Raw genomic sequence first — 21,784 nt, forward strand, 5'->3', positions numbered from 1 at the left:
GCACTTCCAACACTATGTTAAACAACAGCAGTGAGAGTGGACATATCAAGGAGAATTTAGATCCAAATCTAATTAGTTCTTATCATCTTTATAAACTGCCTTTCTTCCCTTGTGAAATAAATGCCTTTTGGGGCACCTGGATGGCTCCATAAATTGAGCATCTGACTCCAGCTCAGGTCATAATCTCATGGTTTGTGAGTTGGAACCTGGCATTGGGCTTGCTGCTGTCAGCTCAGAGTCTGCTTCGGATCCTCTGTCCCCTTCTTTATCTGCCCCTTCTCTGCTCATGTGCTCTCTCAAAAGTAAATAAACATTTTTTAAAAAGAAATAAATACCCTTTCCTGCTCAAAATGCAAAGTTTTAATTTTGAATCAATATAATTTATTTTCTGATAGATTTCTAAATAGATTTGTTTATTAAGAGAGGACTCTCATTTTCTATTGGCCAACCAAAAATGTGCTTTCTACTTTAACATGCGTGCTTTTTTTAATAAATGAAAGCACATTCTTTTTTTTTTTAAGTTTATATGTTTATTTTTCAGGGAAAGAGTGAGGAGGAGACAGAGAATCCCACGCAGGGCCACACTATCAACTGCAGAGCCCTACAAAGGGCTAGAACTCCCAAATCCTGAGATCATGACCTGAGCCAAAATCAAGAGTGGGATGCTTAACCAACCTAGCCACCCAGGCACCCCAACAGATGGGCTTAACAACAAGAGATTATTCCCACTCCCAGGGACAGACTTGGTGGCTGTTATAGTTGCCTTTCTTAACCCTTAAGAGTTGCTGTTATAGTTGATGTTGCCAATTCTTCTAAACATAACTTCTGGGTATTACTGTACATTTAGAAATGTTTTTCTTACTTGTCCCCCATAGAAAGAAATATCTTCTAGAAAGCCTTTCTGGATTCTCCCATGCCAATTCTGAAAATTCTGTGCCACTCAACATTTATACCATTTTACCTTATATGTAATTTCACTTTAATTATGTATTTGAATTCCATCAATGATATTAATTTCATTGCTTAGTTTACTTATTTTCCTAAATTTTTGTCATATGTTTTCTGCACTTGCTTATAAACTTAAAGGCAGGGACCATGCTTTCTTCTGTGTTTACATGACTTTATAGTGCCTAAACACCCAGTGGGACTGAAGAAGGACTAAATGATGGCTAAATGTAGTATGGAATTTGATTCAATACATGAAGAAGTAGATACCCAGAAAATACTTGCAGTTGAGGAATTTATCCTTGACCTCTGAAAAAATTAGTCTATGGTTAGTTTATGTTCAGAACTGTTTTCTTGTTATCTTGGTATGATCAGTTGCCATTATTCCTTAATCTCTAAATCCTACAATTTTTCTCCTTTTTCTACTGTCATCCTCACTCATCTTAAAATGATACAACTCACAGTTGGTGTAACAGATGAAACAGGAAACTAATTAGCAGCTGTTGTCCATCTGTGTGTTTATATTAAATATTTTAAAATAAAACTGCATTTGCATTCTGAATGCTCTAAAATCCATAAAATCTAAACTTGGGTAAAGGCTCTGTCTTGGTTTTGAATTTTATGGTAGACTTCATCATAAAACAAAACAAAAATTTTTTTTATGTCAGAATCAGGATTGTAGTCATTTAGTGGCAGCTGAGTGGCTCAGTCGGTGGAGCATCTGACTCTTGATCTCTGAGTCTTGAGTTCAGGTTCCATGTTCAGCGTGGAGCCTACTTTATAAACAAACAAATAAATAAGGATTATAGTAATTTAAGGCAGACACAGATTTTAAAAAGCAAAAAAAGTCTGAAGTGAAAATGGTCTCCTAAAGCCCTCTGAAATCTGAAAAGATGTTATAGTCAAAAGATATTATACCTTCTAGACATATTCTTTCACAGAAATTGAAGTACATAAAGTATTGAGAAAGCTACATGCATTCCCTGATAGATTTATTTTGAGATATGCTTTACCTTTCTGTTAAGTTTAAGCTTTTTAAATGTCTGATTAAGTTGGAATTCTGGGAGAGTACTCTTATTATTATTATTGGTAGCCATTCCCCAAGCTGAAAATGAATGTCATAGCTTTGGGAAGAAAAATGCTTTTACTTTGTTTACTCAAGTCAAATAGTTAAATGCTCCTGATGTTCAAAAAGTGAGAGGAGGGGCGCCTGGGTGACGCAGTAGGTTAAGCTTCCGACTTCAGCCAGGTCACGATCTCGCGGTCCGTGAGTTCGAGCCCCGCGTCAGGCTCTGGGCTGATGGCTCAGAGCCTGGAGCCTGTTTCCGATTCTGTGTCTCCCTCTCTCTCTGCCCCTCCCCCGTTCATGCTCTGTCTCTCTCTGTCCCAAAAATAAATAAACGTTGAAAAAAAAAATTTAAAAAAAAAGTGAGAGGAAAAAAGTATGATCTGCAAGATGAGTCTTACATTGCAATGCTGGAGTCAGTTTCTCCCTCTATGCTTCAGTCTCTATGTGAAAAGAAAATAGTCGTTGTGTGTATACTAATTTCAGTTATTTCCAGAGAATCACAGTATCCTAGAATTGAAAGGAACTTCGGATGTTAGCCAGTTCAGACTTTCACCTAGTGAAGATGTTAGAGAAAATTTCTGACAGCTAGCCATCAGGTTTTTGTTTGCCACTTTTAGTGAGAAAGATCTTCATTCTTTTGTCGAATGGCTGCTGTGGCAAGCCAAAGTCTTCACCCCTGTTTCTTCCATCCATTAGTCCTAATTCTGCCCTCTGGAGCAATACCAAATAAATTTACTCCCTCTTCTGTATGACAAACTTTCAAAGAAGGCACTATTTATGATTATATAAATGCGAAGTAGTATCTTCTCTTCCATCTGCAGACAGTATTACTATATTACGTTATAGTCGTAACAGTTGCACACTCTTCATTCCCAAAGCTATTATAGAGAGATTGAGTTGAAGCCAGGGTTAATTTGGTTTATTTATTGAGTGCCTACAATGTACAGGTCAGGGCAACCAAGAAGCCTAGATAACATGAGACCTTGTCTTGTGAGACAGCTACACATTATCATATCAAATTTATAAATTTGCCTCTTATCACAATTTATTGCCTCTCTATGCTTTTTAGTTCTTTTAAATTCCATTTCAACATTAATATGCCACTCTTGCTTTTTTGCTTATTTACACTTGGCTGGTGTCTCTTTACCCTACTGTTGATTTCCAGTCTTTCCTCTTTTACTGTACCCTTTGTGAATAACATTCAAATGGGATGTGACCTTTAAAAAAAAAAAAGGCTCAATCTCGTACCAGCCTTAAGTCACTATAACCCTAATCCTGGCATAAAGTTTATTTTGCTTTACCATGAAGTTTGCTATAAATTATTCCTTTGATATTTTTTCTCCCATCTTACTTTATGTTTACAGTTCATCCAACTTTGTTATTTCTTCCTTGTCCTTTTTCCTGTTATTGGTTTCATCCAGGTGCTATTTTTCCCTTTTGCCCCCTTACGATTTTAGAAGGTATGCTAGACTTTACCATTCCCCTCGTGCTTTCCTTCCAATTTCTGATACTCATAATCAAATATGCATTTCTCCACTATTATATTTTTTAAAAGGTGCTAACTATATCCTTCTTCCAAGACATTCCCATTTCCTCTATGTCCCTGCACCAGTGAACTTTTACTTCCCCCATCTCCTCCCACCCAGAAACTTTAAGTATTGCTGAGAAAATGCTTTGAATTCTAGATGAGAATTAAGTTGTCTTTTGTAGTAAGTCTGTACACCTTCTGGGGAATCCATATCTAGTATATACATTATAATTTCCCAGTTTATTTGATCATTATTCATTTAGATTTAGCTATATATAGTTTTATAAATGTGTTTATATATGTATTTCAAAAATGCTTCTTACCCTCCTTGTCTTCCCCTGTCTTGAGATTTCTGATCTGATCCATTTTTTTTTTCATTTAGAGTCATTATTCCAAAACATTACTGGTTGATTTATTATCTGAATCTTTGCATTTTCACAAATATGATTCTTCTATCCTTATAGGTCAATGGTGTCTGACTGGGTATAGGATTTAGAGCTTGCAGGCCTTCTTTCTCAGAGTATATTTATGGTAATCTATGGTTTTGCAGTTTTGGTATTGTAGGTAAGAAGTCCAAAGCTAATATTATTTTCCTTTGTTAATAACCCCCATGTTTCTGTCTGACAGCTGGTAAGATTTTCTGTTTTATCCTTGAAATTACAAAATTGTACCAAGACATTCTTAGGTTTATATTTTTTGGCAATCTTGTCTTGAACTCAGTACATTTTTTTAAATTTCCAAGACCTTTTCAAATAAATGAAATTTTCTTCCTTCATTGGTTCCTTTTTTTCTTTTGGAATTCCTATTGGTAGTCTACAGTCTCTTGCTCTGTCTTCCAATTTTCTTATTATTTCCTGCACTGACTTCCTTCCCTTTGTATTTCTGTACATTCCTTTGAGGTTTTTCTGCCACTTGGGCTTTCAGGCCACTGACAGAGTTTGCACCAGGCACTATCTCCACCTTCATCTACTAAATTTTAAAATTTGAAAATCATGTTTTCCATTCCAAAACATCCTTTTCATGTTGTAAGTCTATCTCCATTAGTGCTTTGTTTGTTGTTATTGCTGCTAAAATTATTTATTTCCCCCAGCAGCTTTACTTCAGTAGCATCTGTCCTAAATATTGTGCTTATCCTACAACCCTCCAGATGCTGGCCTCTTAGATTGCTGGTATTTTCCTTTGCCTACTGAGAGTTTTATTTATTCTCAGCCTGCAGGAGGCTGCTAGGGTAGTGTGGCCATTAGGTGAACATGGTTGTAGTGGAAAAAAGGATCACAAGTGGTAAAAGGCACAGAAATCACAGCTCATGAATTGCAGAGCACCAATGGCAAGCTGCCAGTGTTCTAGTGAAATGCAAAAAGAAAGAGAGAGAGAAAGGAAGGAAAGAATGATACCTTTGTGCTTAAACTATATTCCACTTAGCTTCAAGTAATTTAAATCAATGAATGTTAGAAATAGAAAGAATGTGGTCGAAATGTTCTTATTTTACAGGTAAGGATAATGAGACCCCAAAAAGTGATGTTTGTTTTTCAGAGTCATCTTAATTAGCAGTGGAGACAAAACTGGGTTCTAGACCTTCAATTAATAGTTCTATTTTCTGTCACATAGTACTTCATTTTTTAGCTTTTTGTTCTAAATCAGCTCTCTTGTAGAATGCTTTTATATAATATTGGTACTCTAAGAGAACAATGGGTAGTTACTTAATATTTCAAGTGAAAATGGATAGAAAGTCCTAGTAAATCCAGACTAATGCTAGTATTAGATTTATCTTCAAAGAAATTATTATTAATCACCATTCAAATCTAATTAAAACTGCAGTTGTTAATGAAGAAATAAATGATATCACAATATTCCTTTAAGATGTGCTGCACTTTGAGAAAAGGTACTGGTGTATACCTAGGAAACATAATCTGCTTAATCCAGTATCCCCTCCAGTAGCAATGCTGAGAAGATAGTTCAGATTTTAAAAGTACAAATTGTTGGGTTTTTATCATCTCTATTTAACATATACAAATAAGATTTATATATTTAGGTTAGAATAATAAACAGTTTTTATCTGAAGGCACACTGTATATAACAAAATATCTTTCACTATGTGAATATTACTGTAGTTTAAAACAACAGTAGAATGAACATAGGGTAACCTTGAACCTTTCACCACCTCTGTGAACCCCAGGGCCCTCTCTCCCTGTGCCTACTCATAGAATGATGAAATTAACACATAGCTGTGAAAATGCCTAGTTCTTTTTTTTTTTTTTAAGTTTATTTCTTTTTGAGAGAGAGTGTGTGTGCACAGGAGGGGCAGAGAGTGAAAGAGAGAGAGAGAGAGAGGGAGACAGAGGATCCAAAGTGGGCTCTGCACTGACAGTAGAGAGCCCAATGCGGGACTCAAACCCACAAACCATGAGATCGTGACCTGAGCTGAAGTCAGATGCCTAACCTAATGAGCCACCCAGGCACCCAAAAGCGCATAGTTCTTTTACAACATACATGTTATTGTCATTACTTTTACTTCTTAAATATCAAATTATCTAATATGTACAAAGTAATGTCATATGAAAAACACATGTGAGATATATACAGTCATATTAAAGGATCAGATTATACTGTTTTAGTTTTACTCTCCCATCTTTCAGGAAATTATATACCATGCTCTTTCTAACACAACTGAGAAAATCATGAATTGTTTTTATTCTACTGTAATATCCACGATTATAATACTTGTTACCTATTCCTTTTATCATTCAGATAATTGCCTAGTCTTAGAAAGCAAATCTGTTTTTATTTCTTAAAAGTAAAAAGGTGACAGAGAGGGAATGTGAAATAAATGGAAAATATCAGCATTTGTCAAATCTGAGAGATGAATACATGGGTGTTATGCTATTATCTTATGTTGGAAATATGTTGTCATTTAAAATATAATATGAGAGGCGCCTGGGTGGCTCGGTCAGTCAAGCATCCAGCTCTTGATTTCAGCTCAGGTCATGATCCCAGGGTCATGGGAGCAAGTTCCACATCAGGCTCTGTGCTGAACATGGAGCCTGCTTGAGATTCTCTCTCAAAGTAAGTTAATTAACTAATTAATTAATTTAACAGTATATATCATAAAAAAGAGAGCAAATGTCTGACTTGTAAACAAGCCCATAAAGTCATGTTTAGTCAAAATCTTACTTAGTTTCCATCTAAATATAGGATTAAGAATCACATTTATTTCATTCCCCAGAATTATACTAACATGTCCCCACATGTACTTTTCTAGTCAGCATAGGCAGATTCTCACTTTTTTGCCTAAACATCCTCTATTTGGTGCTTTTGCACAAGGGCCCATTCTCATGAGAATTTTCCTCATATGACATTTCATACTCCTGAAAAAACTGGACAGTCAGCCTGGTTAGTCAGTAGGATGGAATAAACACATAATGAGGATCCAGAGGTTTTAGTTCTAGCCTTGCCGCTTATTGCTGTCTACTCTACCTTTAAAACACTACTTTGCTCTGAATATTACTTTCCTTTTCTGTAGAATGGGCATGATAATACCTGTCCAATCCACCTCACAGACTGATTGTGAAGTAATAAGTGGAGTTACAGTATACAACATAAATGAAGTCATAGATCCTCTGTTTTCGTACATTTGTACCTGTCCCTCTAGTAAGCTGTGATCTCTTACTAGATCCCAGGCACAGAAAGAAGTATGCAACAGAAAGTAGAGTCAAAGGAAGGGGCAGAAGGAGAAAGAGAAGAGAAAGACCCAAAGAATGCACCCAGCTGTGATACTGAACACAATGAGCCCCCCCCCCCCCGCAAAGGCCTTTCCAACCTTAAGATTCACAGGAATACACGAGCAGCAGAGTAGAAAGCAACATTGAAATATTCTTTGAAACATAATAAATTATGGTAAGGACTTGGCATAAAATCCCTCTTAGTTTATTTCTGCAAATTAGAAATTTTCATGTGGAGAGTTGATGACTCTGCAGTTTTATAAAATAGGGGGGAAAAATTTCCCCCAGATAATACAAAAACAATCATTAAGAAAAAATTCACTGAAAAGTGTTTTTATTTGCATCATCAGCTGGCCTATCCCAGGACCTTTATCCACATACAAAGATTAATCCATGAAGATGTGCATGTCACTGCTGCTTTGTTTCCAAGGACTTAACTATAATCCTCTAGAGCTGACATGCTATAAATTACGTATTATAAAATTGGTGAAATTGGCTAATATCTCTTTATATTAACACAAAATTGTATTTTGTTGATGATATTCATTGTCCATTCACCAGAACCACATTCTACATCAACCTGTGTTTATATTCTTTCCATTTACTCCTTTTTCCAACCATTTGACTCACCCTAATGATAAAGGGTCCGAGAGCTCTAGGCATGCAATAATCAGGAACCCAATATGTGCATATCTTATAGTATTTTAACACAACTAGATAAGTTCCTATCTTTTTCCCTAACACAAAATGAAAAAGATTGATGAAAAACCTGTACAAAATACTTAATTCAAAAATACTTTAGGGGCACCTGGGTGGCCCTGGGTGGTCAGTTAAGCGTCTGAATTCGGCTCAGGTCATGATCTCGCAGTTCATGAGTTCAAGCCCCGCATCAGACTGTCTCTTGTCAGTGCAGAGCCCACCTTGGATACTCTGTCTCCCTCTCTGTCTGCCCGTTCCCTGTTCACACTCTCTTTCTCTCTCAAAAATAAATGAACATTTAAAATAATACTTTAAATACATCCATTATTGAATATAATTCTTCCAAGAGGTTTGCCCAATGTGTTTAACTTTGAAAGGGATTTTTTTAAAGTTTTTTAAGTGTTTTACATATAGATCCTAACTTTATTAAATACCTGGGTACCTTTTCGGCTGCATAAGTAATTAAGTGGATGATTTTAAAGAGTCCTATGTTTGTAGTTTGAACCTCATGTGAGCCATTTTTCAAACTTCTATTTTTGTGTTTTCTCCTTTGGAGCTTGCTTCCCAAAGCCAAACAACCCCCAGTACCTTCATTGACAGGCCAGTGCCTGAAGAGGAGAATTTTATCCAGATCCAGTAAGAGAACATTAGATGAAACTATTTAGGCCGGAACCAGGCCTGGCTTGCTATTGAGCCATTTAGACTTTTCACATGTAGTTCTGAATGTATCTGAGGCCCAAACTATGATTTTCTTCTGTTTTAGTCATGAATATTCTCCTATACTGTCAAACATGCTAAAGTTGAACTCTGCCAGATTGTTAGGTGTGTTTATATGATAAGCTTCTGTCAGTAGTGCAGCAATAATAACAACAACTAACCTTTCTTTTAAAACTTAGTTTGGACTGCATACTATTCCATAAACTGTTTTGTATGTATTATGTCACTTAATCCTCATAACAACCCTATACTATCTCTACTTTGTAGAAGGAAAGCTGAAGCACAGAGAAGTTAGGTAACTTGTCCAAGGTTCTCCATCTAACAGGTAGTAGCCCCAGGATTTAAACTCAGGCATCTGACTTTAGAGCATACTCTTGATCTCTGTGCTATACCACCTCCCAGTTGGTTTATCTCTTGTAGAGCCTTAGAGAACTGAAGGTAGCCTCTCAGATGAATCTCAAGCTCCTCTCCTTACCTCTGTCACCCCTGGAAAAAGAGTGAAATGATGTTCTAGTTACAAATCTTCTACTTCTCTTCCACCCCCTTTACCTCCTTCTCTTTCCCTCCCTCCCCCATCAAATAATGCATTAAGGTAAAGGGACATGAAAAAACTTCACTACCAAGAGAAATTTGGGGAAATATATGCTATCTCACCGAGCTACCATTTGATTTCAAGTTAACAAAAAAACATGAGGCTAGCTTAAGCGAAGGAGGGGTTTATGGAGCAAAGGAAACAATCAATAAAACTAAAAGGCAGCCAACAGAATGGGAAAAGATATGTGCAAATGACATATCGGACAAAGGGCTAGTACCCAAAATCTATAAAGAGCTCACCAAACTCCACACCCAAAAAACAAATAATCCAGTGAAGAAATGGGCAGAAAACATGAATAGACACTTCTCTAAAGAAGACATCCAGATGGCCAACAGGCACATGAAAAGATGCTCAATGTCGCTCCTCATCAGGGAAATACAAATCAAAACCACACTCAGATATCACCTCACCCCAGTCAGAGTGGCCAAAATGAACAAATCAGGAGACTAGAGATGCTGGAGAGGATGTGGAGAAACGGGAACCCTCTTGCACTGTTGGTGGGAATGCAAACTGGTGCGGCCACTCTGGAAAACAGTGTGGAGGTTCCTCAAAAAATTAAAAATAGACCTACCCTATGACCCAGCAGTAGCATTGCTAGGAATTTACCCAGGGGATACAGGAATGCTGATGCATAGGGTCACTTGTACCCCAATGTTTATAGCAGCACTCTCAACTATAGCCAAATTGTGGAAAGAGCCTAAATGTCCATCAACTGATGAATGGATAAAGAAATTGTGGTTTATATACACAATGGAGTATTACGTGGCAATGAGAAAGAATGAAATATGGCCCTTTGTAGCAACGTGGATGGAACTGGAGAGTGTGATGCTAAGTGAAATAAGTCATACAGAGAAAGACAGATACCGTATGTTTTCACTCTTATGTGGATCCTGAGAAACTTAACAGAAACCCATGGGGGAGGGGAAAGAAAAAAAGAAAAAAAAAGAGGTTAGAGTGGGAGAGAGAGCCAAAACATAAGAGACTCTAAAAAAACTGAGAACAAACTGAGGGTTGATGGGGGGTGGGAGGGAGGGAGGGTAGGTGATGGGTATTGAAGAGGGCATCTTTTGGGATGAGCACGGGTGTTGTATGGAAACTAATTTGACAATAAATTTCATATAATAAAAAAAAGTAGGGGTTTATGTGAAGATGTAGGGCTATCTCATGGAACCCAGGAGCAAAATAGGCCTCAACTAGAATTAGAACTAGAAAAGCAGAAGCTAGGATTGCTCCCTTTTTCGATGTGCATGTTGAATGTCCAGGGGAGAGAAAGAGAACATCCCCTCTGCACAGGTAAGAAGTTCTCAGAAAACAAGGGTATTGCTAGACAGATATTCCTCAAAAGCCTCCCTTCCTGCACTCTGTCATTTAAAGAGGAATGCAAGTGCAGTGCATTATAGTTTAAGATAGTAACTAGATAGTTCTTTTTAGCTCACCCTTGCCTTCCTATCTGCCCATAAGCCCTCATGCCTGGCACTTTGTTTTATTTCTTGCTTCATCAATCTCAAAGTATGCCTTTGTAACCCTTCTAACGTCCAGAGGATAGACTCTTGATTTTGCTCCACCTCTTCTTCCCAGGCCTTTGACCTGTGCAAGCAATGGTCCTGTATATTTGTCTTTTCAGTTGACTATCAGGAATCTGCCTAGTTTCAATTCCTGATGTTCATCCTGTCCTTTTACCCTCTCAGAATATTTCATACAGTCTCTGCCTTACTAGTTTTTTCTCCTACCCTTTTTTCCCCAATAAATACCTACTGCCTCTTCATATTTCTAGGGAACCCCCCACCACCACCCTTTCCTTGTTAGATGAAGTCCCAATTCTTGAGCTTAAGGGCCCTCCAAAATACTATCCTATCCCAGTCATTCTACATCCTTCCCTTCCCTTCCCTTCCCTTCCCTTCCCTTCCCTTCCCTTCCCTTCCCTTCCCTTCCCTTCCCTTCTTTGTAGTTGTCAAGGCTAGAAACTTGGGTTCAGCCCTGACCTCTCCTTCTTCCCCCTCTCCTGTATCCAATACTAAGTTCTAAATATCTCTGGAGTATATCATTTCTCTCAGTCTCCATCACAACCTGCTCCCCAAGCTGACACCCCATGTCCTGATCACTGCAGAAGCCTCCTGACTGCCCTTGCCCATGCTAGTTCCCCCAGACTCCTACAGAATTCAGTCTCTAAATCTCAAACCTGCTTATGTCATTGTCCTATTTAATATGTTAAAGATGTTCCATTGTGCAGAGGATAAAGGTAAATTTCTCGTGGTCAACAGGCCCTTCATAGTCTGACTCTGATGGTTTATTTGATATGTCAATTTGACAGGGCCATCAGGTGCCCAAACATTTGGCCAAACATTATTCTAGGTGTGCCTGTGAGGGTGTTTCTGGATGAGACCAACATTTGAATCAGTAACTAAGGCAGGTTGCCCTTTCTGATGTTGCTAGGTCTCATCCAATCAACTGAAGACCTGAATAGAAGAAAGACTGAGTAAGAGGGAAATCCTCCTGCCCAATTGTCTGAGCTGAGACCCTGGTCTTTCCTGCTTTCAGACTCAAATGGAAAATAGACTTACATGACTGTTCTAGACAGTTTATTTTCTCCATATTAATCCCCAGTGAGGCTGCATTGCAGGCTGATATTCTTTTTTATAAAGCCTTTTCTCATTCCTTCCACCTGTAAACATCCAGCCCATTTCTCAAGGTCTAACTAACTTAAGTCATATCCCCTCTAAAGAGTCTTGTGTGACCTCTCCAATATCTAGGGTCACGCACTGTCCTGATTTGCCTGGGATTTCCTAGGACATGTGACTTTCAGTACTAAATCTGGGATTATCCTAGGCAAACTGAGATGGTTAGACAGCCTACCAACACCTCAATGTCTCTTCCTTGTTAGAACAAAAAGTCCTGTGAAATTATCAGTAGCCACTATTTCTGTACTTATGATGTCCTTTCTCTGCAGTAAGACTTAGGCTCCTATTGGACAGAGACCTTTTTGATTGCCACTTCATACATAGTATAATGCTATACCTATGTTAATGCCTACCCAGTGAATAAAGTGGTTTAGTTTTAAGTTGGCACTCATAGGTAAAATCTTGTCCTTATGATTAACTTATTTGTCTTTATTTCTTTCCAGCCCAGATGACTTACTCAATGCCTTGAATGAGGGTATCAGTCGTGCTGATGTCATCATCACATCAGGGGGTGTATCCATGGGGGAAAAGGTATGAAAAGATGGGATTCATGAAAATTTATCTGCTGTAATGTCCTTGCATATGGTTTATTAACTAAAGTCTGGTACATATCTGTTACCCATAACCAGACCTGCACAAATCTGGAAATCCCTAGGGCTTCAGAAATTTCTGGGCATTCTAAAAGGGATGCAGTATGGGTAGATCAGGAGCAACTTGGAGAATCCCACAGCATGCAAAATGGTTCCAATGTTCCCCTGTAGATTTCTGTTTCTTTGCTTGCTCAACTTTGCTATAACATTAGGACTTCCTTTATACATGATATTTAACCCCAAGATAAAGCTCCAAGATCCTGTCCTCCCCTGCCACATATTCCAAACCTGATAACCCTTAGCTTCCCAGAGGGAAGAAAGACAGAATTAGGCATTCCATTGCGCCTTTTGACAAATAATAAGGCTCATAATCATAATAAATGAAGGAAATAAAATGCAAACATATATATATAAGCATATATAGGATTTTATAAGACTAAGTATATTTGCATAAAATATATGCTTAGTCTTTTAAAAATCCTAATTCCAGTGTCCCAATATCATTAAATTTATATATCTTAATGAAATGTGTTGGTTCATGATGATTATTGGGACTACTGAATAATGTTATAAAAGCAAAATATACTTTACTACAGTAACCAACCTGATGTTTTGGCTCAAAAATATTTCAGAACACAAAATGTTTTTACTGACCTGTAATCCCTTTCCATCTTTTATTTTTTCATATTAATGACTAAACTGAAAAATTATAAGAATATTGTCAGAATGGCAGTTTTTACTAAAATTCAGATTTTCCAAGAGCATAATTAATTTTTGGCTAGATCTTATATATATGATTGTTCTTGGTCTCTGCCCTCTCTAGCTATAAAACTGCCTAAATGTATAACCTTACTCTTTAGCAGAATTCAGTTGTGTGAATAGAGAATGTCTACCTTTCATTCACAACTAGTTTTAGAGTGTTTACAAACAGCCCTTAAGTGGCCAAAAACCATAGAAGAAAAATAGAGGATCTCAGTCTAAGACAACCATCTCAGATTACATCCAAGAATGAAAGTGTTGAATTGTGGGTAGGTATTCTCCTTATAGCAGACAGATGGCTAGGTTAGTCTTAGCGTCTCACAGAAGTCCTTAGCCCCAGGTGGAGCAAATTGCTGCAGACCTCTTTTGAGATCACAAAGGCCAGGGCTGAATGAAGTCTGCGTTGTCATAGAGCTATAAGAAATAATTTTCAGCCTGTCTGTTTTCATTACCATCAAACTCCCTGTGGTAACACAAGAGCAAACCCTGAAGTTAAGAGTACTTAATGTTAGGGCACCTGGGTGTCTCAGTCGGTTAAGTGTCCAACTTTGGCAGGTCATGGTCTCATGGTTTGTGAGTTAGAGCCCCGCATCGTGCTCTGTGCTGACAGCTCAGAGCTTGGAGCCTACTTTGCATTCTGTGTCCCTCTCTCTCTTTCTGCCCCAGCCCTGCTTGTGCTCTCTCTTTTTCTTTCAAAAATGAATAAACATTAAAAACAAAATTTTTTTAAAAGAGTACTTAATGTTAAATTTGTTTCCAGGGAGTATTTCATGTATAATTTATCTTGGTTGCAAATGAGCTTAATTACAGAACAATACCTGTTTGACAAACCTGAAGTTTGTCTTCTCCAATATTTCTGAAAGCAACTAGCTTATAACATACATAGGTTTGGCAATTGTGACTCAACTCTGGTAAGGACAGAACACTTCTCAACCTTAACCTTCTTTATTAGTGCTCACAAATATGTGATTTTTCCTAGGGACTTAAAAATAAAGAAGCAATATAGTAAAGCACATTGGTTTTATTTATTTTACTATCTGTATGGTAAAATACTTACACTAAACCTTTAGTTTACTAAGGAGGAGATTTTAGGAACTAGGCATCCCGTAGTATTCCATGGGAGCTAATAATTGTCCTTTCTTCCTCCTTGAGTGGGAATGAGACAAAAAAGGAACTGGGAAGAAAGACATAAAGCCTAAGTGCTGCAGACTCCTACCAACCTTCTAGTTGCCAAAAAAGAATTTCAGTTGTACTCAGTGGCAGGAGGAAAGAAAAGCATAAGAAACAGAACATCTGCTTCAGCCCAAGGGCTAAGCCTGAAAACCAGTCGGTGAAAAGGCAGGAAGGTCAAGGAAAGATCCAAAAAGCATTATGTAACAAGCATGAATCTTGTGTGCAGAAACTCAGGTATGCAAGAAATTTATTTACTTGATTCAACTTAAATCCTACTATGAGCACCTATGCTACAGAACAGGCAAGAAATTTATTGAAGCCATTATGGAACTCACCCACTCCAAGGATTATGCCAAGAAACCGTAAAGGGCTTAAGAGGCCAACAGCAGATCAGGAAGACACATGTGGTCACCAGTCTGCACCGGATACACCTAGAGCATCTCTCTAGTGCCATTAGGTCTCAGTTATTTGCTCCTTTGGGACTTGCTAAACACACTGGGATCATGGGGAGTCTGGGAGCCTTAGGGCAAGGGGAAGGAGCTCCTAATGCTTGTGAGACCCACAGACCTCAATCCTCTTCTTAGCCAAGAAAAAATGGCTCTTCCACAGTTGCTTCCCTCAAAATCTTTTCCTATTTCTACCTCCCTCTGCCCCCAAGTGTTTACTTTTGTAAAATACTGACAATTTCAAATACATAGTATCTGCTTTTTGCTATGAAAACTAAAGAATTTATATGCATTACTATGCAGAGTACTATACAGTCAGTTAAGCCTCCAACTCTTGGTTTTGGCTCACGTCATGATCTCACAGTTCGTGAGATTGAGCCTGCGTCAGGCTCCACACTGTCAGCACGGAGCCTGCTTGGGATTCTCTTTCCCTCACTTTCTGCCTCTCCCCCATACTTGCTGTCTCTTTCTCTCTCTCTCAAAATAAATTAATAAACATTTTTAAAAGAATGATTACATTACTATAAATGTTTCACAACCTACAGGATTGTAAAATAGCTCAAAGACAATGAAAGGCACAGATAACCAAGGAGGATATACTACACTGGACACCCAGTAATTTTTTTTTTGTCTATTTGAAAGTCTCTTAATTTTTTCCTGACAGTGTCTCCCTCCTATCTCATATGATCAAAATAATCATAAAGATCATTATTGATCACCAAAAAAGGCTGGTCTCAAAGGCTTGCCCTGATTATTTAAACAGCAAAAGTGTTCATTAACCATATAGGCCTTCTTGACTTTGTTTTGCAAATCTAGAGCCATACAGCAATAGACTATTAAAATTAATCACTATTCCAAACAAATAAATACAATAAAATTTCACTTATTGTTTATTTCAGTCCTGTGTCATTCTTGTTCTGCTATATTTGGGTTAGCAGTCCGCTTTCATGAAGCCATCTGCTTCTATTCTAAAGAGTCCTGGGACTCCTGACAGAGTCTACTGGTACTATATAAAAGTTATCTCAGCTGTATCACCTCAGGTGCCTATACCCAAGAGACTATTCTTTGAAGTGTCAGAAGTTCAAATTGAAGTGTCAGAAGGTCCTTTTCCCTAGTGCTCTGAATCTGTCTTTGTTGCAGGTACAAAAAAAGCAGAGCCTTTAAGCAAGCATTAGAGTAAAACAGAAACTTTCCAAAGATGACAGACACTGTATGGCGCTACTTAATTTGTTGCTGTAACTAATAATTTCAGAATAGAAGATAAGTAAAATTATCCATTGAGATACAGTATGTAACTATTTCATAAAGGTTTTTATGTGTTCCCGCTGAGAGTGCAAACATATATGGGCAGTAAGACATTGCCAAATCTCTACACAATTTCTAAACTATTTACATGAACTTCCACATATATGGATCTAACATTGGGCACACTGAGCATGTCTTCTCAGATATGACAGCAACTCCCCACCCATGAACCTCTTACAATGGTAACATATCGAAGAAACCTAAATCTTTCTAACATATCTTTTTATAAGATGAAAGAAGAAATCTTTGTGATTTTCTAGGGACCCTCTAGGAAATTTCAAAGACAGTTTTAGATGTAAAAGATATTCTGAAATATTTACCTTTTACTAAATTTAGATCTGATCTTTAGAAGGCAAAATCAAAAGAGCTATCAAAAAAGAATTGAGTCCTCAATTAAGATAGGATCATGAGGGACGCCTGGGTGGCTCAGTTGATTAAGTGTCCAACTTTGGCTCAGGTCATAATCTCACGGTTCGCGAGTTCAAGCCCTGCGGCAGGGTCTATGCTGACAGCTCAAAGCCTTGAGCCTGCTTTGGATTCTGTGTCTCTCTCTCTGCTCCACACCCCCGCCCCCCCCAATCACTCTCTGTCTCTATCTCTCTCTCAAAAATAAATAAACATTAAAAAAAAACTTTCAAGATAGGATCATGAATACCTGAGAAACAATACTAGTTGCCTAATTTTTCAAAGCAACAATAAAATATTTGGAAATAAGCATAGAAAGTAGCATGATCGTAAAAAATCTTAGCTCATTCATAAATGAGGAAACTTCATTTTTTATTTTTTATTTCTTTTAAAAAAAGGAAATAAACATAAAGCACAAAAGGAAGATTACACAAAAAGAATAACCTTTAGTTTCATGGGGAAAACATTAATCACTAAACTAAAGAAATAAGCTCATCAAACTTGAATGAACTTACTAAAATTTTAAAATAGTTCTCAGCTTCATTTCAGACACAGGTATTATAAACCAAGGCAAATAAAAGTGTCTTTCAAAGTTTTGCCCTTTATTATGTTATTTTGTATTTTGCAACAAACCGCCACTTTACTTTAGAACAAAGAACAAGGGTCCCTTGACCCTTTAAGTGGGTCTGCAAGGTCAGAACTATTCCTAAGACTTTATCTGAATTTTTTATTCTCTTTCTCTCATAAATGTACAGTGAGTTTTTCCAGTGGCTGTATATTGTGTAACACCTCATCAGACTCAACACAGAAAAAAGTAAGAGAATCCAACTGACTTCTATTAAGCCAAATGTTAAAGGAATTGTCAAAATTATAGAACAATGCATAAAAAATAAGTTACTTATATAAACACGACATGACCTTATCATTGCTGTTTCCAAATGAGCCAACATTTTTTTTAATATTTTAGTTTTAGTTTCTAATACAGTAACTATCAATAGGCATAACCTACATAAACAAAAGCTCTAGGGATCCATATAAATTTTAATTTAAGAGCGTGTAAAGTGTCCTGAGATCAAATATTTTGAGGGCTGGCTGGACTTTAAAAAAAAATACTCTTTTTTCCTTGAAAAACAAAAGAACACACATCGTTATACTTCTCTGTCATTAATGTTACTAGCATAATTATAACCACCCATATTTCATCAAAATGTTTAAGGAAATAACTAATTTTATCTTTCACAGTGAAAACTAGATAATTGAGAAATCATATGTAGGCATTTGAGAAGACTAGCAAAGTTCATAAACACACAGAATATAACTTTCTACAGCCACATGCATCCTTTCTGTACTTTCCTGATGTAGTACAGATGAACAAACATATTAATTAACATGACCTAAAGATATAGCTTCTCCCTAGCATATAAAAGTAAGAAACAAAGTATATTAACTTTCAAACAAAAGTGTGGATGGTACCCAACTTATGGTAGTTCGACTTAATGAATTTTCAACTTTACAATGGTGCAAAAGTGATGCACATTAGTAGAAACCAGACTTCAAATTTTGAATTTTGATCTTTTCCCAGCCTAGCGATATGCAGGGCAATACTCTGTCGTGATTCTGGGCAGCCACAGCAAGTCGCAGCTCACAGTCAGCCACAATCCCAAGGGTAAACAACTGATAAACTTACAACCATCCTGTACCCACTCAACCATCCTCTTTTTCACTTTCAGTATAGTATTCAATAAATGACATAAGATATTCAGCACTGTATTATGAAACAGGCTTTACAGAAGGGTTCTGTAATGTAAATGTTCCGAGCACACTTAAGGTAGCTTAGGCTAAGCTGTCATGTTCGGTGGGTTAGCTTTATTAAATGTATTTTCAACTTATGATATTTTCAACTTACAGCAGGTTCAGGAGGTAACTCCATCATGAGTGAAGGAAGACCTGTATATTAACTTAAATTATGCTTAGTTATCAATGACCCAGGATTCTGTCTTACTTAGAAATCATCCGGTGGCACAAAAACAGGCACATAGACCAATGGAATAGAATAGAAACCCCAGAACTAGACCCACAAACATATGGCCAACTCATCTTTGACAAAGCAGGAAAGAACATCCAATGGAAAAAAGACAGCCTCTTTAACAAATGGTGCTGGGAGAACTGGACAGCAATATGCAGAAGGTTGAAACTAGACCATTTTCTTACACCATTCACAAAAATAAACTCAAAATGGATAAAGGACCTAAATGTGAGACAGGAAACCATCAAAACCTTAGAGGAGAAAGCAGGAAAAGACCTCTCTGACCTCAGCCGTAGCAATCTCTTACTCGACACATCCCCAAAGGCAAGGGAATTAAAAGCAAAAGTGAATTACTGGGACCTTATGAAGATAAAAAGCTTCTGCACAGCAAAGGAAACAACCAACAAAACTAAAAGGCAACCAACGGAATGGGAAAAGATATTCGCAAATGACATATCGGACAAAGGGCTAGTATCCAAAATCTATAAAGAGCTCACCAAACTCCACACCCGAAAAACAAATAACCCAGTGAAGAAATGGGCAGAAAACATGAATAGACACTTCTCTAAAGAAGACATCCAGATGGCCAACAGGCACATGAAAAGATGTTCAGCGTCGCTCCTTATCAGGGAAATACAAATCAAAACCACACTCAGGTATCACCTCACGCCAGTCAGAGTGGCCAAAATGAACAAATCAGGAGACTATAGATGCTGGAGAGGATGCGGAGAAACGGGAACCCTCTTGCACTGTTGGTGGGAATGCAAATTGGTGCAGCCGCTCTGGAAAGCAGTGTGGAGGTTCCTCAGAAAATTAAAAATAGACCTACCCTATGACCCAGCAATAGCACTGCTAGGAATTTATCCAAGGGATACAGGAGTACTGATGCATAGGGCCACTTGTACCCCAATGTTCATAGCAGCACTCTCAACAATAGCCAAATTATGGAAAGAGCCTAAATGTCCATCAACTGATGAATGGATAAAGAAATTGTGGTTTATATACACAATGGAATATTACGTGGCAATGAGAAAAAATGAAATATGGCCTTTTGTAGCAACGTGGATGGAAGTGGAGAGTGTGATGCTAAGTGAAATAAGCCATACAGAGAAAGACAAATACCATATGGTTTCACTCTTAGGTGGACCCTGAGAAACCGAACAGGAACCCATGGGGGAGGGAAAGAAAAAAAAAAAAAAACAGGTTAGAGTGGGAGAGAGCCAAAGCATAAGAGACTCTTAAAAACTGAGAACAAACTGAGGGTTGATGGGGGGTGGGAGGGAGGAGAGGGTGGGTGATGGGTATTGAGGAGGGCACCTTTTGGGATGAGCACTGGGTGTTGTATGGAAACCAATTTGTCAATAAATTTCATATAAAAAAATAAATAAATAAAACTGCAAGGTTTTCTTAAAAACAAAAACAAAAACAAAACAAAACAAAACAAAAAAAAGAAATCATCCGGATGTCTGATGATTATTCATTGATTAATTTAATATCAGTTCAATAAGATTTTAAGTTACTTAAAGATCTTGAAAATTATTTTCAAGCTGACATACTACAAACATAATTACTATTGAAATTTAAAGTTTGTCAGGATAAAGAGTCAATTATATTGTACCCAATATTACATTTTTCACATTCTTAAAATATATAGGAATAGCATTAGCTTATTTGATGAATAAACCTATGTAAGTTTAGGAAAAACAAACCCAAGCAAAATAAAAAATATTTGCCTAATTATACTTAACACTGATAAATAAGAAAAAGAACATTGGTGGGTTTTCTTAATAACTAAAACTTATCTCATTTGCTAAAGATTTACCTTAACTTGTGATCTTTGATTCTTAAAATTATAAGAATACCTTTTAATGTAGCTGATTTAAAATATGTTAAATTTTCTTCTAGCCTGATAATTTTAGGAATATTCTATTTATATAAGCAGTTATTTATCTAAGTCCATCAGAACAGGGCACCTTTTAATTTAAGAGACAATATAATTGTTTTGGTATGTTTTTCTTCTTCCTCCTGGTAAAGCAAACTTTACTGTGGCCCTAAGATGGGGGCTCTTCTCTCTAGATCCTGCTAAAACTGGAGGGTTGGGGATGAGAGGCTCTTGGATTGCCCCTTCCAACACCTCCATCACATTCAGACTCAGATGAATAATAATCTTGTTTATCATCAGTTTTCTACAGCTTAAATTTTCTCAAGATTTCAGTTTAATTCCAGTTAGTTAACACAGAGTGTTGTATTAGTTTCAGGTGTACAGTGTAGTAATTCATCATTTCCGTACATCATCCTGTGCTCATCATAAGTGCACTCCTTAATCCCTATCACCTATTTCACCCATTCCCTCCTCCTCCCCTCTGGGAACCATCAGTTTGGTCTCTATAATTAAGAGTCTCTCTCTCTCTCTCTCTCTCTCTCTCTCTCTCTCTCTCTCTCTCTCTCCCTCCCTCCCTCCCTCCCTCCCTCCCTCCCTCCCTCTCTCTCTCTCCCCCACTCAATCCCTCCTATTTTTCCCCTTTGTTTTTTGTTTTGCTTCTTAAATTCCACATATGAGTGAAATCATATGTTATTTGTCTTTCTCTGACTTATTTTGCTTAGCATTATACTGTCTAGCTCCATTCATGTTGTTGCAAATGACAAGATTTCATTCTTTTTATAGCTGAATAATCCATTTCTAAAGCTTAATTTTTGTAAAATAGCTCAAAGATGATGAAACACACAAATAAGCCAGAAGTTTGTGCTACACTGGACATCCAATAATCTTTGTTGCCCATTTTAAAGTCTTTTGCAACTTGTCTAATGTTGTTTGTTCTTACCTGAGTTGTGGAAAAGGCCTTGCTTTTTCATCCATTCATTTTTCTTCTTCCTATCTGACTCCAGCTTTCAGAATATCAGACAGAGATCCTTGCTGCTTCTATAGGTAGACAAAAACTTAAAAACAATGATGATTCTCAGCCTTTATGGCTATGTCTGGTACAAGCTTTTCCTCTGTCACAGCAAGATCAAGCATTCCTTCATGTTCACAAAGAATGAAAAGGGACATTTTTAACAACAGAGAGGTTTTTTGTTTCCAAGAAAAATAAAATACTTCCATTCATTTAGTAAATATGTAATGAGCATATCT

At 37.3% G+C, this 21,784-nt stretch overlaps 1 protein-coding gene across 16 annotated transcripts in view; it reads left to right on the forward strand.

The window, feature by feature from the left end:
* The window catches only part of GPHN (gephyrin), a 635,834-nt gene that overhangs the window by 588,696 nt on the left and 25,354 nt on the right, over positions 1–21,784 (forward strand). For all 16 annotated transcript variants that reach the window (XM_019833155.3, XM_019833153.3, XM_019833151.3 and 13 more), the window contains one exon: positions 12,394–12,481. In XM_019833155.3, the coding sequence (XP_019688714.1) occupies positions 12,394–12,481 (88 nt within the window). The remainder of the gene's footprint in view (positions 1–12,393; positions 12,482–21,784) is intronic.

Source organism: Felis catus, chromosome B3, assembly GCF_018350175.1.
Source record: "Felis catus isolate Fca126 chromosome B3, F.catus_Fca126_mat1.0, whole genome shotgun sequence".
In the NCBI taxonomy this organism is placed as follows: domain Eukaryota; kingdom Metazoa; phylum Chordata; class Mammalia; order Carnivora; family Felidae; genus Felis; species Felis catus.